Source organism: Pipistrellus kuhlii, unplaced genomic scaffold, assembly GCF_014108245.1.
Source record: "Pipistrellus kuhlii isolate mPipKuh1 unplaced genomic scaffold, mPipKuh1.p scaffold_m20_p_13, whole genome shotgun sequence".
Taxonomy (NCBI): Eukaryota; Metazoa; Chordata; class Mammalia; order Chiroptera; family Vespertilionidae; genus Pipistrellus; species Pipistrellus kuhlii.
In genome coordinates this window covers 34,940,045-34,954,537 of record NW_023425438.1, presented here as the reverse complement: position 1 = coordinate 34,954,537, position 14,493 = coordinate 34,940,045, and the positions used below count along the sequence as shown (strand labels likewise).

Sequence of the window (14,493 nt, the reverse complement as noted above, 5' to 3'; positions counted from 1 at the left end):
CCAGCTTCTGAAGTTGGAATGGCAGTTCAGTTGTCTCATTGTATTGTTGGACAAGGTAGGACAGAGGCATCGCGAGACCAGGAGGGAGTTGGGATCCAAACATGGCCCTTGCGCTCAGCCTGAGCTCTCACTTTAAGACCCAGCTTGGCCCTGTCACATGGACCTCCAAACATGGACCTCTTTGCACCTTCACACAAATGTTTGCTCCCTTAGAAACTGCACTGCCAGCTACTTCCTTACTCAAGGTTTTAGCACCCAAAGAATCAGTGTGAGGAACTCATGGGAGAACATGGGAGGGAACATATGTCTGGCAGAACTGCACACACTCATCAATGTAAATTCGGTGTTCAGTGAGTATTTCCATGTTTGCTACTCTGTAATTTAAAAGGAGCAAATGCCAGGAAACAAAATTTTTTATTGCTTTAGTATGTTCTAAATCCTTTCTCCACATCCCAACCTTCCACAAGCAAGCCTCTGAGAGCATGTCCTAGGTGCTGTTCACACTCTCCATCAGTCTGGTCCTCAGGTGGCTGGGGTGGGTGGAGCAGGACCTGAGTAACAGGATGGAGAAACACTGTCCTCCTACCCCTATCTGTACCTTTCTCTCTGAATAATAGGTCATGGCCACAGACAGGAAGACACTAACCAGGATGAAGAACACAGAGAGAGGAGAAAAGTAAAAAAACAAAGGGAGAAAATAAAAAATGGAGGAGACACAGATGCTGGGGAAGGCTGAACTGTCACTGTGGTAACTATAGATTTCAAGTCACTGATTAAGCCACTTAGCTTCAAGAGTTCAAGTGAATTTATGGGAGCAATGGGATGACATATGAAGCTCGTGCAGATAATTCCTGCAGGGAAATCAAGCCAATGGTCTCCAGAGCTGAAAGCATATTTGAGAACATCTATTTATATTATATATTTATATTCATTTTTTAATCTGATTATCAAATTTCTGTTTATGTTTCATAATATGACATAGTGACATGTATTATGTAATTTATAAATAAATAAATATTCCTATATCAGGGGTGGTGAATGCTCAAATATTTTCTACTAATGGGGTACATGGTCAAAATAGCTTGGAGGCCACCTTGCTAGAAAACCATTAACGACTCCTCCATCCTACCTGGCAAGGCCTGGAACCTCACCAGAGGCCTCTGCCAGGTTGGCTTAAAGAAAAAATCAGCTGTCTAGAAAGGTCTAGGGCCTCATGTCCCCTTTTTAAAGTGTGAAATCACTTGTATTTTAGTGAAACAGAAAAAAATATTATTATGACTGTCACTATCTAAACTCCCAACCATCCTCAAAGGAAGTTACATCAGAGCATGTCTGCCCTGTGCAACTGTGGCCACAGAAAGACAAGTAAGGATGGAATCCAATCTGTGTTCCACTCGCCAAGCCATGTACTGGTGGATCGGTGCCTCTGCCTCAGGGAAGAGGGACTTTTACTAACTCTCACAAAGGTGTATGAATCAATAGCCCTGCTTTTATTTATTTATTGTTTTTGCTATATTTGAATATAATTTTCTCATCTATGTTGCTTTCATAAATACAGTTTATCGCTCATTTTCTTAGTCTACTAATAATTTTCAGTTTCCAGCTCCTGGAGATGGTGCATCATTGGGGAGTGTTGCATGGGGCTCTCGCTTTAGCAAGGGCAGCCCCTCAAAACCATGGTGAGCACTCAGAAGCTGAAGATCAATTTCAGCCTTTCTGTCTCAGAGATGCCCCGAGTCCATGTGACGAGGTGAGTTGGTCCACACCTAGACAACAAAGAACTAAACCTTAACCCAGCTTCAATTGGGGACAGCCTGTTCCCTGGGTCCTGAGATGCGGCCTTGCTCAAACGTCTCCATCGGACATAGCCATCCAGCCATAGAAAGTTCCAAGTCACTCAGCCTGAGACCACAGTGGAATAATGCAATCCTTTTGAATACAGCCACAGGCGGTCATGGACGTATGTCCCTGCTCGCCCTTATCTTCCTGCAAATTCCACTGATTTATTTACTGGGAAATGTGATGTTTTCCTCCCAAATGTCCTCTCATCTTAGGAAGTAATTTTGCTTCCCAGCTGTCACATAGCAAGGAAAAAGGGAGCAGTGTTGGGCCTCTGTGGGCTGCTTCCCCTGTACTCCGGGGATTCTCATTCATCAGCCTTAGGCTCCTTCATCGATTTGACAAATTCCTTGACTTCTTCTTCCAAGGTCTTGTTCCTCCTCTCAACATCCTCCCGGGAGCGCTCCACGTTGCGGAGGCTGATCTCCAAGGCTGCAGATTTCTTCTTTTCCTTCTCCAGTTCTTCATTGAGCCTCACCACCTTAGCCCAGACATCATAATTTTCCTTCTCAAGGCTACAAGGAAGGAAAGAAATGAATGAAAGAATTGAGTATTACCTCTAGACTCCCCCTTCTCACATCCTCCTCTGTCCATTTTCCTCTTTCCACATCACTAGACCTATATCCAACCTGTACCACTTATTTACGTCCCAACCCCCACATGAGTATTTCCTAGGAAACTGAATTCCCACAGCATGTCGGAGCCTGTTTTGTCATTTAACACATCTTGTGACATCTCTTGTATTTGTTGTTCATCTCATTTTATGTTTTCTATCTTCCACCTGATAATAGTCTTTAAAAGAAGGGACTACATCTGATTATATTTATTTCAATACCCCCTTGTCCCAGCACCTTGCATTAGACCTGCTCAACAGAAATACAGATTGACTACTGAAGCCCCCACCCATGTTCCACAGATCCCATTCCCAACACCTCTGTACATGTAAGAGCCTTCTCATCCTGCTTCAATGGTGAGTATGGACCAGCGCCTTCTCTTAGTAAGGCCTCCTAGGAATCAAGATTTGGAGAAGTCCAGGAAACTCCCCTTTGGAACAGCAGTCTTGGCAATGCCACCCTCACTTATGAATCCTGCTCCAGGTGAAGAATGTGTTGGATTCCTGAATTCACAGGCTTTTCACTATTACTGGCCGAAATCCCTAATCTAGTCCCAGGTGGCCCCCTGCCTGGCTATGCTGAATTAACTTTCAGGAATGAGAATACATATGCTGTTTCTCAGCCAAAGGAGGAGATTTCAGGCTTGTGGGAAGATTGTGTGATTGGAAATTTGCTTCAGAATTTCATTCTGAGAGATGCTGCCTCCCTGTCCCCCACCCCTCACCCCCCAAATGCCCGATAATTTTACATGGAGACAAGCTCCCATTTGAGCCCATGCCTGACTTCTGTCTTCCAGGGCTTTGCCCCATTCTGCAAGTAATGCCCCTTGTCTACCACTCCCTATTGCTTCTTAAAATTAAATTAGTCTCATTCCTTCTGGTCCTTCCATCACAAAGCTCGTTTTCTTCTCCAAATTCTCCATATACCTCTTGTTTCGAGAGACATCTCAAATGAGACATTATGCTACATCTTGACCAGTGATTTCAGTGGAGAGGTAAGATCTGAGTGGGCTTGGGAGCTGGTTGAAGTAGGTTCAAATTCCAGCCCCACCGATAATTAGTTGTGAGACCTTCAAGAATTTTTCTGTCCTTCCTGAGTCCCTATTTCTTCTGTAAAGTGGGGCTATTACCTAGTTCAAAAGATTGCTGTGGGGTTACATGAAAAGATGTATCTGAATCATGAAGCTTAGACACTTTGGACTGTTTCTTCTCCCTCCACCAAAGATGGGAGGCCCCTGATGGTGGATTCAGAAAACTGTTCCATTCAGGAGAAGTGGCCGCCTCCATGGCAGACAGTTCTTTCTCTACCCTGTCAATTACATCCATGTTAAAGTACAGTGGGAGTCACTGCCAAGGCATCAAATGAGGCTTTTTTGTTCTACCAATGACTGATTTATGCTCTGGCCTCCATTTTTCTGCCCTCTCTCCTCTCAATGACTTCCTCCCACTCTAGCCCTCCACTGCTCTGGTGCTTGAACACCTAGACCTGCTTCCTTCCTTTGGCCTCTGCACCTTTGGTCTCTCTGCCTGGCCTGCTCTTCTCTCATATGTAGACCTGACTTGTTCCCTCTTCTCCTTCAGGCTTTTGATTTAATGCCACCTTCTCAGTGAGGCCTTCTTGACAACTCTATTTAACATTGGATCCCCCTTCTGGAATCCCCCAACCTCCTGCCCTGATTTATTTCTCTTCATGACATTTTCTACCATTGGGCATAGCATATATTTTCATTATTTTTTCATTATGTTTGTATTGTCTGCCTGTGCTCACTAGAAGGAAATCTCTATTAGCACAGGAATTTTTGTCTGTTTTGTTCAGTGCTATTCCCTAATAGCTGGATGTCACCTGGAGCACAATAGTTACTCAGTGAATATTTTCAGAATAAATAAATCACACTAATGTGAAAAAAGTTTTAAGTTCCTCTTAATTTATTAAGCATGTTGATCCTTAAAGAATTGCTATTTAGAAATAGTTGATTAAGCTACATAATTTTTCATGAATTTAATTTGAAGTTCAGAGTAGTCACTCATCACTGCTTTTACCCTTTTTTCTTTTCAGGCCTAACTACTATAAATTACTGTATTCTCCAAACTGAAGGTTTATAATGTCACTTCTTTGGCAGATGAGAACAATCCCTATTGCTTCATATATGTGCCCGTAACCCAGGTACATGCCCTTGACTAGAATCGAACCTGGGATCCTTCAGTCTGCTCTATCCACTGAGCCAAACCGGTTTCAGCCCCTACTGCTTCTTAAGATGGAAGCTGAGTGGTTTCCCTCTGTATGTGACTTACCTTTTAATCTGTTCCTCAAAGGCTTGTTTCTGTGTTTCTATTTCCTTTCGCAGCTCCTGGACTGTCCTTTGCAAAGACTCCAGTCCCTCTTCTCCAGAGTTCTTTGTCCCAGGCCCGGTTTCAGAGTTTGGGCTCGAAAGAGTATCTCTCTTGGAGTCGCAGGCATGGAAAGAGAGTGCCCCTGCTTCATCCCCAGGAGACCCCGGCAGGGTAGGGATGTTATCATAGGTGGAAGTCCTCTGAGCATCAGAAAAGTTCGGCACACCTTGAGACAGTGTTCTCCTATGCCCCTCCCCTGCCTTCACCTCTGAAGAAGATGACCAGAACTCATTTTTGAAGATCTCCATCTTGCTGCTGTTGGCACCTTGAAAAGCTGCTGTTAAGAAACATTTCCGATTAGGGAGGGTCTGAGTCCTTTTTCGTGATTGCAGCTTCCAATCCCCTGGCTTTTCCCTGAGAGTTTTGCCGCTGTGTTCCAAAAACATGTCACTTGGCTGTTGTTCAGTGGGGCTGGTTACTTCTGAGTCGCTGGCCTAGGGGAAAAAAAAAATGTCATGAAAGTTACATGGGTTTTTCCCACTTGTGTCATGTTCACAAGAAAAAAAATTAGAGGCTTGAAAGAAAGCATCTCTGGGCAGCACACCTATGAAGCTCTTCATTAGAAGACCATCTGTTCATTGGTCACACTAGTTGATTATCTGACTGACATTTTTTTTTTTCTGGAAGGACATGGTACTTGAAGGAACTCATATTCTAAAGGTGATGCACTGATTAAAAGTATTATATGTTTGAGGTAAAAGTGTTCTAAACCGGGATTCTTTTATAACTTTAGAATGGGAAGGCTTTTCTAACTAGGACTCAAAATCCAAAATCCATAAAAGAAACATTTGATAAATTCAACCTACATGGCAAGAGCCCCCAAACTTAAAAGAATAAAATTAAAACAAAGAAATCGCCACATGCTAAATCAAATAACAAATGACAAACTGGCAAGAATATTTGCAAGGCATATCACTGACAACAGGCTCTCTCCCTACTATCTAAGGGGAGAAGAAAAAGACCAATAATCAATTGAAAAGAAAAAGAACAATAGCTAATGGGAAAAGAATAAGGCAAAGAGCTCACAGAGGAAAATGCAGTTGGCCTTTACATAGAAGAAAAGATATTTGGACTCTCTCATAATAGGAAAACTCAAATTAAAATTCCTAACATATCAGCTCTCACCAATCAAAAGGACCCCCATCACAAAAGAGCCCCAATTTTGACAGTACACCTCTGCTAAGGAAACAGATTATTTTATACATTACTGGTAGAAGTACAAAATGGCACAAACTTCATTTGATAATTTTAATCAAAATTACACATTACAAATCTATGTAACTTCTGAGTCAGCAACCCCAGTTCTGGTAATTTATCCCAAAAATATAAAATATAGCCCTAGATACAAAATGAAGTATAGTCAAGGTTATTCATTGTAGCCTTATTTGAAGTAGAAAGGCATGAAAATCATCTGTTTATCTGTAAGGGCTGGTTAAGTATCAATATTATAGATTATGATACAAGAGTGAAACACTATATTCTTGCAAAAACATAAGGTCATATGAGGTAGCCGTCTATGTATTAACATGAAAAGGTCTACAGTATTTATTGTTAAGTGGAAAAATTCAAGATACAAAGTGAAGTGTGTGTGTGTGTGTGTGTGTGTGTGTGTGTGTGTGTAAAGAGAATATTTTGGGTAATATGGAGATGAATAATAATTTACATTCATATCTTCTTAAATTTGCATAAAGGAACACTGGAAAGATAAATAAGAAACTAATAAAGGAAGGGAAGGATGGAGTGGGTGGAGGTAGAAGAGGGATCAGGACTTCTCAATGTAGCACTTTTTCTTCCTTTTTATTTTTTTCAATTAAATTAGAAAGGAAAAAGAAAGAGAAAGACACACACACACACACACACACGCAGAATAGTCATAAACATCAAATCTGAAACTAAGGGCTGAGACTCTTCTTCTAACTCTTCTGCTAATCAAGTGCTTCAGCAACCTCATCTGGAGCTTTGAGGTGAGAACTAGATCAAAATCTTATTCTGTAACATTCTAGTGCTGTCACCTTGGGCCACCTGGTCAACCTCCCTGAGACTGAAGTCCTGAAACATAAAATGTGCATGATAAATTCTGACCAATAGAGTTACAGTGAGGAGTCCACATCTGATCTGTTTATATTTCTCAGCAAAGTGCCTGCCCAGAACTGCCCACACTGTTACCATTAAAAGAATAAACCTGTCAAAGGAGCATAGCAATGGCTAATCTGAAGCACTTCTAGGATGATGCCACTGTACAAGATATGAACATTTCTAAATATTAATTTAATTTTTGAATGTTAGTAAGATGCAGTGTGTCCAGATTTTACTAAGAAACATCATCACCAACCACTACCTACTTTTTCTCCCAATCCTTTCTTAATCATCCTCAAGATTAAAAGTACTACAGGCAACTTACATTACCAGGTCAACCTAAAATTTTCAATTCATTTCTTGGTCACACATAACAAATCAGGCTGCTACATAAAGTTCACATGTTCTTTTATTTAAAAAAAAAAAACTTGTTTTATAAATATATAAAACATATTTGACCTTTGTAAGTTGTTGCCCCCAAACAGTCTAGATTTCAGAGTCTGCAGAGTTTTCTGACATTGAGAACGTGAGCCCCAAGCCCTCAGTACAAATGAGGGGGTTGACATTGCTGAGACAGTTTATCAGAGAATGGGATATATTACACGAACACATCACATGCTCTGAGAAAGAAATCACGTTTCATGGATTAGCAGGAAACCAGTTCTCTCTGGATTTTGACCCAGAATTTTCAATAACCCTCACTGAAACATTTACAAGGTGGTGTATCTTTTTTCCCATTGAACTTCTCTGGACCGTGTTTCAAAGTGTTTCCCTTTGGAGTGTGCTTCAGTGAAGAGTTCCATTGCTCAGTCTTTGGCGCACACACATCACTAATCCCACCTCCAGGATATAATCAGAGACTAGACTTTGAAAGAGGCCAAGCTTTCAAGATGCCCGGGGTGGGAATGGCTCTGGGGGAGGAGGTCAATTGGGGAAAAGGAGACATATGTAAAACTTTAGACAATAAAAATAAACAAACAAACAAACAAACAAATAAATAAGTAAGAAAATAAAAGATGCATTCAAATGATTCTGTACCAGCTGTACCCATAGCCACAGCATCATCAAAAAAACTCCTCAAACTGCCACCCACAGCAGCTCTTACATGGAATGACCTGGATTAGAGGAAGAGTCCTATGGAAGGAGGAAGGCTCTCTGCACCTTACCGTGTTACTGAAGCTGTCTGTCCTAGAAATCGGGACATCCTCAGAGGCATCCCAGCCCACAGAGCTTCGAGGCACTGGAGGTTTCTTGGGGTCATTTTTGGGAGCTGGGGGTGACAGGGGTACATCCTTGGACTTGGGGAAGAGAACTTCATGGTCTCTGATCATCATGGTCATCACTCTCTGGATTTGGGGAGTTCCTGAAAGAAAAGAAAGAGATTTGTGGTGCTGGACCACAGCGTAGTCCTCAAAGGTCTCTACCTATGGGATGTCTCCAAAAGTGTCTCTAAAACCACAGCAACCAAAAAGACCTCATTTTGCTCCTCATAGGACTCTTCTTAATTGCTTGGGGTATGATATTGTAGTGAAAGGGATGGGCTAGAACATAGATGTGGACTGGAGTGAAAGATGGTTATTTTCAGTTTACACCCCACTGGCTCAGTCTTTAAACAGAAAATTAGCAATCTAACAGCAGAGAAAATTAAGACTACTGTCTCTCCTAATGTGGTCTTCAATGTGACATGTGATTTTTATTGCACACAGTGAATATGTGCCAGGCATATTGCCTCCACAAATCTATGACAGACATCAATACTCTATGGCAAAAATTTTGCTCATTGATCCAAGACACAGCCTCAGAAGCCTTTTCAACACAGCTTTACAAGTATTCTTTTTTTTTTAACTTGGCTTATAAAATTAACTTGTTTACTCTCTCTGGCTAAGGATATTTAAACATAATAAAAGATTAAGAAACATTAGCTAACTGTTTTTGTGCCAGCCTATTGTATGTACTGTGTGACCTTTAGGTAAATCTTTAACCACTACTGTGGCCTGAAGAATGGACATAATTCCTGCCCTGCCTACTTCACAGGACTATTTTACAATTCAGGCAAAATAATCAGCTGAAAATTCATGGCAAATTGCAGATCAGTGCACAGACATGAGGGCTAGTGTCATAACTGCTGTTAGTTCCTCTGTATCTAACTTACCCCTCATAATCACAGCAGGGTCTTCTACCTTCGACCTGATAAGATTCACACCAATCACGGTAGCCAGGTTATCCACACTCATCTTGTTAACAGCACAGTTCAGCTGGATTTCATGTAGAAACCTGTGAACAGACAGGCAATCCCAGAATAAGAAATAAGAATATGCCAGAAGAAAGCACTTCTGGGTACCAACGAGATGTCAGAGATACATTCCAATTCTCCTTCTGATCTCAGAAATGGGGTCAGCCTGCTCTTCCCAGAAGACTTTAGCTTCATTCCCAAAGATTTAAGATGAAGGAAGAACAGAAAGCAGGAGGGGCCTGCCCAGCTGAGGTGGTGGCCTTGGTCTGGGAGCAGAGAGGGGAGTCACATTGGCAGAAGGCAGGATCCAATTTCAGGGAGCTAAGAGGAGACTAGAAGGACCAAAACGGGCATTTGACTGCTCCTTATCCTGCCTTTATAAATTTATCTCCCAGGCTCTCAGCACCCATCATGCCCAAGTCTCCAGAGAGGAAAATCTCAGAGGTGGGAATCCCAGTTCCTCCTCAGTCTCATCCTCCAATTATAGCACCAAGTATCTCAAATTCTCAGCAGGTGCTCAATAATTAACAGTTAATTTCTATTATAATTCTACCCAATTGAGGCATGCACTTCTGAATCACAATTAAAGAAAACTAAACAGCCAACAAAGGAATTTCTACTTTTTCTGGAAACCATTTTTAAATGGATAGGCTGGAGCAACATAAAATTTGAAACAGAAAAATTATCAAATAAATGCTGGTCTGTTCAAATGAGAAAAGCTTATGGCATATTATGAAGTTATTTAAAATCCTACTCTATGACATAGAAAAGTGTTCACAATGGAACATGAAGCCAAAAAAGAAAGCAGAATACAAATACCTGTATGTAATTTCAATTTGGTAAAAATTGTTCTGGTAAATTTATATTGATGAATGTAAAAATCAATCACAGAGACAAAAACATCCAGAAGGAAAAACACTCAGGTCTTAATAGTAATTTTTACTGGGTAAGAAGATTGTGGGTAATTTTTATTTCTTCTTTACAGTATGTTGCATTTTCCTGGTTTCCAAATCAAGCATGCATCACTTTTTATAATCTGGAAACTAAAAAAAATGATGTTTTAAATTTAAGATAAATTTCAGCTCTGCTTGGCAGGAGATCCAGGCTCCCAACTCAGCAGCCACTGAGAAGACACACAGCAGGTCCTCATAAAGGGGAACTGGAATATATGCCTCTGGGGCACTAAGTCAGGATGATTGGAGATAATTCTAGAACCCATTATAAAGATTTTGGTTCTACTGCATGCCCCAAGACTCTTAAGCAGTGCTGAGGAAAGCTTGAGGAGGAAGCATGAACATTTTGTATGCTGATCAAATTTTCAGGGGGTCCTTTAAATTATCTTGTGGACACAGGAATGTACTTTGGAGCTATGTAAATAGAGTTGACCTTCCAAAGATCTGAACTAGAGTCTCTGAGTTCAAGGAGACACTTTTTCCTTCTCCATCCAGGAATTTGCTTATATTCTTATTCTTAAATTTATTGGTGTGACATTGGTTAATAGGATCATATAGATTTCAGGTGTGGATTTCTATGATACAAGATCTGCATATTGCACTGTGTACCTATCACCCACAGTCAGATCATCTTGCATCACCATACATGAGGCCCCCTTCACTGCTCACCCTCTAGGCTAGAAACTGTGTAGCTAATACCAGGGGATTCCTACCTGCAGATGTAGCTCAAGAGGCTGTAGTTGTCTTGAGGAAGGGTGGAGAGCTGCTTCATCAACTCCTGCTGAGCCTGGAAAGACATTTTTAATACCAGTAAATGAGCCTGCTCACTTGCCAGCAATGAGACCTTGGAACATAATTGGTGCGTCTGTGTAGAAGCAACACTTTGGCAGTGCTATCGGAGTGTTACATCTCGAGCATTCATTAAGCAATTACTGGGGGTATGAGTTGTTGATATTCCTTGCCTCAGGTTCTTGGAAGAAGAACAAACAAATAAAAAAGTAACACTACAAAAATAAGTAAATAATGAGCCTCTCCATACTATTTTTTTGCAACATTTTGTGAATTTACAGTTATTTCAAAATAAAAAGCTATTGAAAGGCACACACAAAAAAATCTCTGAGAAAAGAAATTATCCCAGTGAGCCACAGACCCCAGGCAGCTGAAGCTGGAAGGAATAAGAAAAGCTCCATCCTTCCTCTCTCTGGCACGTGCATTCTTTGTATGCCCATGTCTGACACTTGTGGTCATCGTGGAGCTAGTCTAGTCAGACCTCTCACCTGCTTTCCAAGTAGGACAGCTTGACCTTGTGTCCCAATGGGTCTCAACAAGAAACCCTTCTCAACTGCATCCTCCCTCTCTTACTAACTTTAAAGTGACTTTGGGGTATTTGATTAAGGGCCAGTTCTTGACTGGATTGTTACATCCCATGAAGGCTGTCACCATGATTGGCTTCATTTGCCTTTGCTTGCCAAGGATGTTCCTCGTGGACAAATTATCTCACCAACGGGTATGGACTTCCTGACACATTGTTCCCTGCCTAACCAGAATAGTGTTCAGTAACCATCACCTTCTTTCCAAGCAGGACACCTAACTCTAATGAGATACCAACCTTTGCCTCATCCGCATTCATGAGTTGCCCACAGAGCAGGAATCCCTCATACTGGCTCCAGGGAACCACAGGTTCTGGGAGGTCCCGGAGGTAGAGCTTTAGTAGGGAGGCCACCGTGTGCACATCTGTATCTCTGGAAGAAAATGAGCAACACCCTTTGAAAGCAAAACTCCAGAAGTCTCCTCAGCTCCCCCCTGGTGAGCCACTGAATAGAATCCAGAGTCCGAAGGGAAGCTTTGCAGAAGAGTAGAGTCTGATAAAGGTGTATTGACCAAAACATTTTTGCTAATTCCTTTTATGGAATAATCCCCCTAACACCTTTTCCTTTATCTATTCTGCCTAACTGCCTCAAAGGAAAGTTCAAGGTCTACTTTTTCATTAAACTTCAACAGTTTAATCTTCATTGCTTTCTTTTTTTCTCCAAGTCCCTTAGCATCTCACAATTTAGCATTCTGTACTTAGTGTCTCATTTTTCATGTGATAACTGCTTTATATCCATGGTCCATTGATCTATTTGACCCCCCAGAATCTTAAATTAATTCTGCAATCTTTAATTTAATCTTAAATTAAATCTTAAATTAATTCTGTGATCTTTATATATTTATGCAATCATTCATTCAACCAACAAGCTTTGAAAGAAACTATTTGGAGCAAGATACTATGTCAGGCACTAGGCTTTCAGCAGTGAATCAAAGGGACACACAGGAGACCTCACTTCACTGAACCACAGAGGTGTGCAAGCTTAAATGTTACCAAGTCATTACAATACCATATGGTTAGTACCAAGACAAGGGAAGTCCTGAACCTGGGGTCGTATGGAAATGTTGAAAGGGACTTAATGCAGAGTTGGGAAGTCACAAGGGACTCTTCAGTCAAGATCTGTAGAGTGATCAGGAGTTACAGCGTGGGGCAGGCAGCATGTGGATCAGCCTGGAGGGGGAGGGAGGAGGCCTGCTGCAGGAACTGAGACAACATTGATTTGATCACCTGATTAGCAGAAAGAGACATAGGCTCTTCAGCTCAGCTTCTCGGGTTAACAGCAGGAGTTGACATAGCATGATCCCAGAGTCTATATTTGTACAGCCAGCTAGCTAAGAATGGATTTTACATATTTTAATGGTTGGAGAAATAATTCAAGAGAAGGATATTTCATGGCATGTGAAAATGACATAAATTTTTATTTCAGCTTCCAAAAATAAAATGCTATAGGAACACTGCTATGCTCATTCATTTTTGTATAGTCTTTGGCAGAGTTGAGATAAGAGCAGAGTTGAGAAGCTGCCACAGAGACCATCTAGCCCACAACACATAAATATTTCAAAGGTGGCCCTTTAAAAACGTCTGCTGACTCCTGGTTTATAGAGCTGTTGCATTTATTCCATAGAGAAAATACCGTAAATCTGAATCTACCATATACTAGAACATCATTAGTAAAGAAATATTGATTTATTTCATATCAAGAAGAACTGATGTTCTTAAGAGATAGCCCTGATAGGGTTTAGAAAGTTGTGATGTGGGAAGAGGCTCAGATAACCTGAGGGTCTCCTTTAGCCAGCGATTGGGAATATAGAATCTGCTGGGTGGAATACATCCCGGTGAGAGACAGGAGGGGTGGATTGGACAGGAGGAGGAGAAGCGAGGCCTTGGTGGCAGCAGAAGCGAGAATGCCAGGACTTGACTGGAAAGCTCTGTCTTGGCGTTGTGTGCACATTTTTTAACACTTGTTTTTGACAGCCAGTGGCTGGAGGCTCCCCTTTGCCGCCTGTGAACTCTGCACCTCAGCCTGCACAGACCAGACTGCTATCTAGGCTCCATGGTGGCCCTCAGGAAGTCAGGGGGTGGGGATTCAGGAAGAGACTTCCCTGCTGAGTCATTGCCTAAATTATCCCCAGGCAAAGCCCTCTTGGCAAAATATACAAGAAGTTCCCAAGAAACTGTCAGAAAATCCACCAGTGCCCACCTTGCAGGAGTAACATTCTCCTAATGTCACCGTCCACCCAGGTCTTAATCAGAATCCAGGGTCTACGGTTCGATTGGGGTCTCTCTCACCCCACATCCAATTAGTATCCCAGGTCCCCTCAATTCTACTATCCAAATGTCACATGAATATCTCCAAGTCCCTCTCCTCCTTCCACTCTACTTTTCAAAAGGAGGATTCTCCCTGCCCCCACTCCCTGCCAGGACTGCTCAGCCTCCTAATCTAGCCTCCTGCCTGCAGGGTTCCATTCTCCAGTGCACTGTCCCCAGCCTGACACAGCACCCAGCGCTCAAAACACACCCACAAAAACAATGTAGAAAACAAAGAATTTGAAATGAGAAAAAAAGCATAGAGGATATATCAAGGAAACAAAATCTTTTGAAGAGAAATAATAATAAAAACTACCAGATGGGTTAGTCAGGAGAAACAAAGACAACATTTAATAGCCAACATTAGACGAGAAAGGGGTTATAAACCACAGATACAATATAGACACCTCAAAGTTGTAATCAAAGAACACAGTTAGCAATGCAAATCATCCTAGGACACTGGAATGCACAGGAAGCTGCCCATTCATTTTACCAGGGGAAAATACGAATGCATCATCTGGCTAACTCCTCATGCTTCTTTACTGTGTCTGGGCTTAAATGTCATTTTCTTGGGGACCTTCCTAAATCCACCAGACCATGTCAAAAACCCCTGTTCTAAATTCTCACAGTACCATCTCTTTTTCATTTTTTAGCACTTAATACAATGAAAATTATAGTTACTTCTGTAAATTTTTGGTTTCATGTCTGTGCC

General features: G+C 41.6%; 1 protein-coding gene across 5 annotated transcripts in view; it reads right to left on the bottom strand.

Annotated features, from left to right (window-relative positions):
- Window positions 1-1,469: 1,469 nt before the first annotated feature.
- Window positions 1,470-14,493, bottom strand: part of ARHGAP25 (Rho GTPase activating protein 25) — an 81,771-nt gene continuing 68,747 nt past the window's right edge. For all 5 annotated transcript variants that reach the window (XM_036435578.2, XM_036435580.2, XM_036435577.2 and 2 more), the window contains 6 exons: window positions 11,715-11,847; window positions 10,819-10,892; window positions 9,072-9,193; window positions 8,086-8,282; window positions 4,745-5,277; window positions 1,470-2,354 (listed from right to left, as the gene is read on the bottom strand). In XM_036435578.2, coding sequence (XP_036291471.1) covers window positions 2,147-2,354; window positions 4,745-5,277; window positions 8,086-8,282; window positions 9,072-9,193; window positions 10,819-10,892; window positions 11,715-11,847 — 1,267 coding nt within the window. In that variant the 3' untranslated portion in view covers window positions 1,470-2,146. The remainder of the gene's footprint in view (window positions 2,355-4,744; window positions 5,278-8,085; window positions 8,283-9,071; window positions 9,194-10,818; window positions 10,893-11,714; window positions 11,848-14,493) is intronic.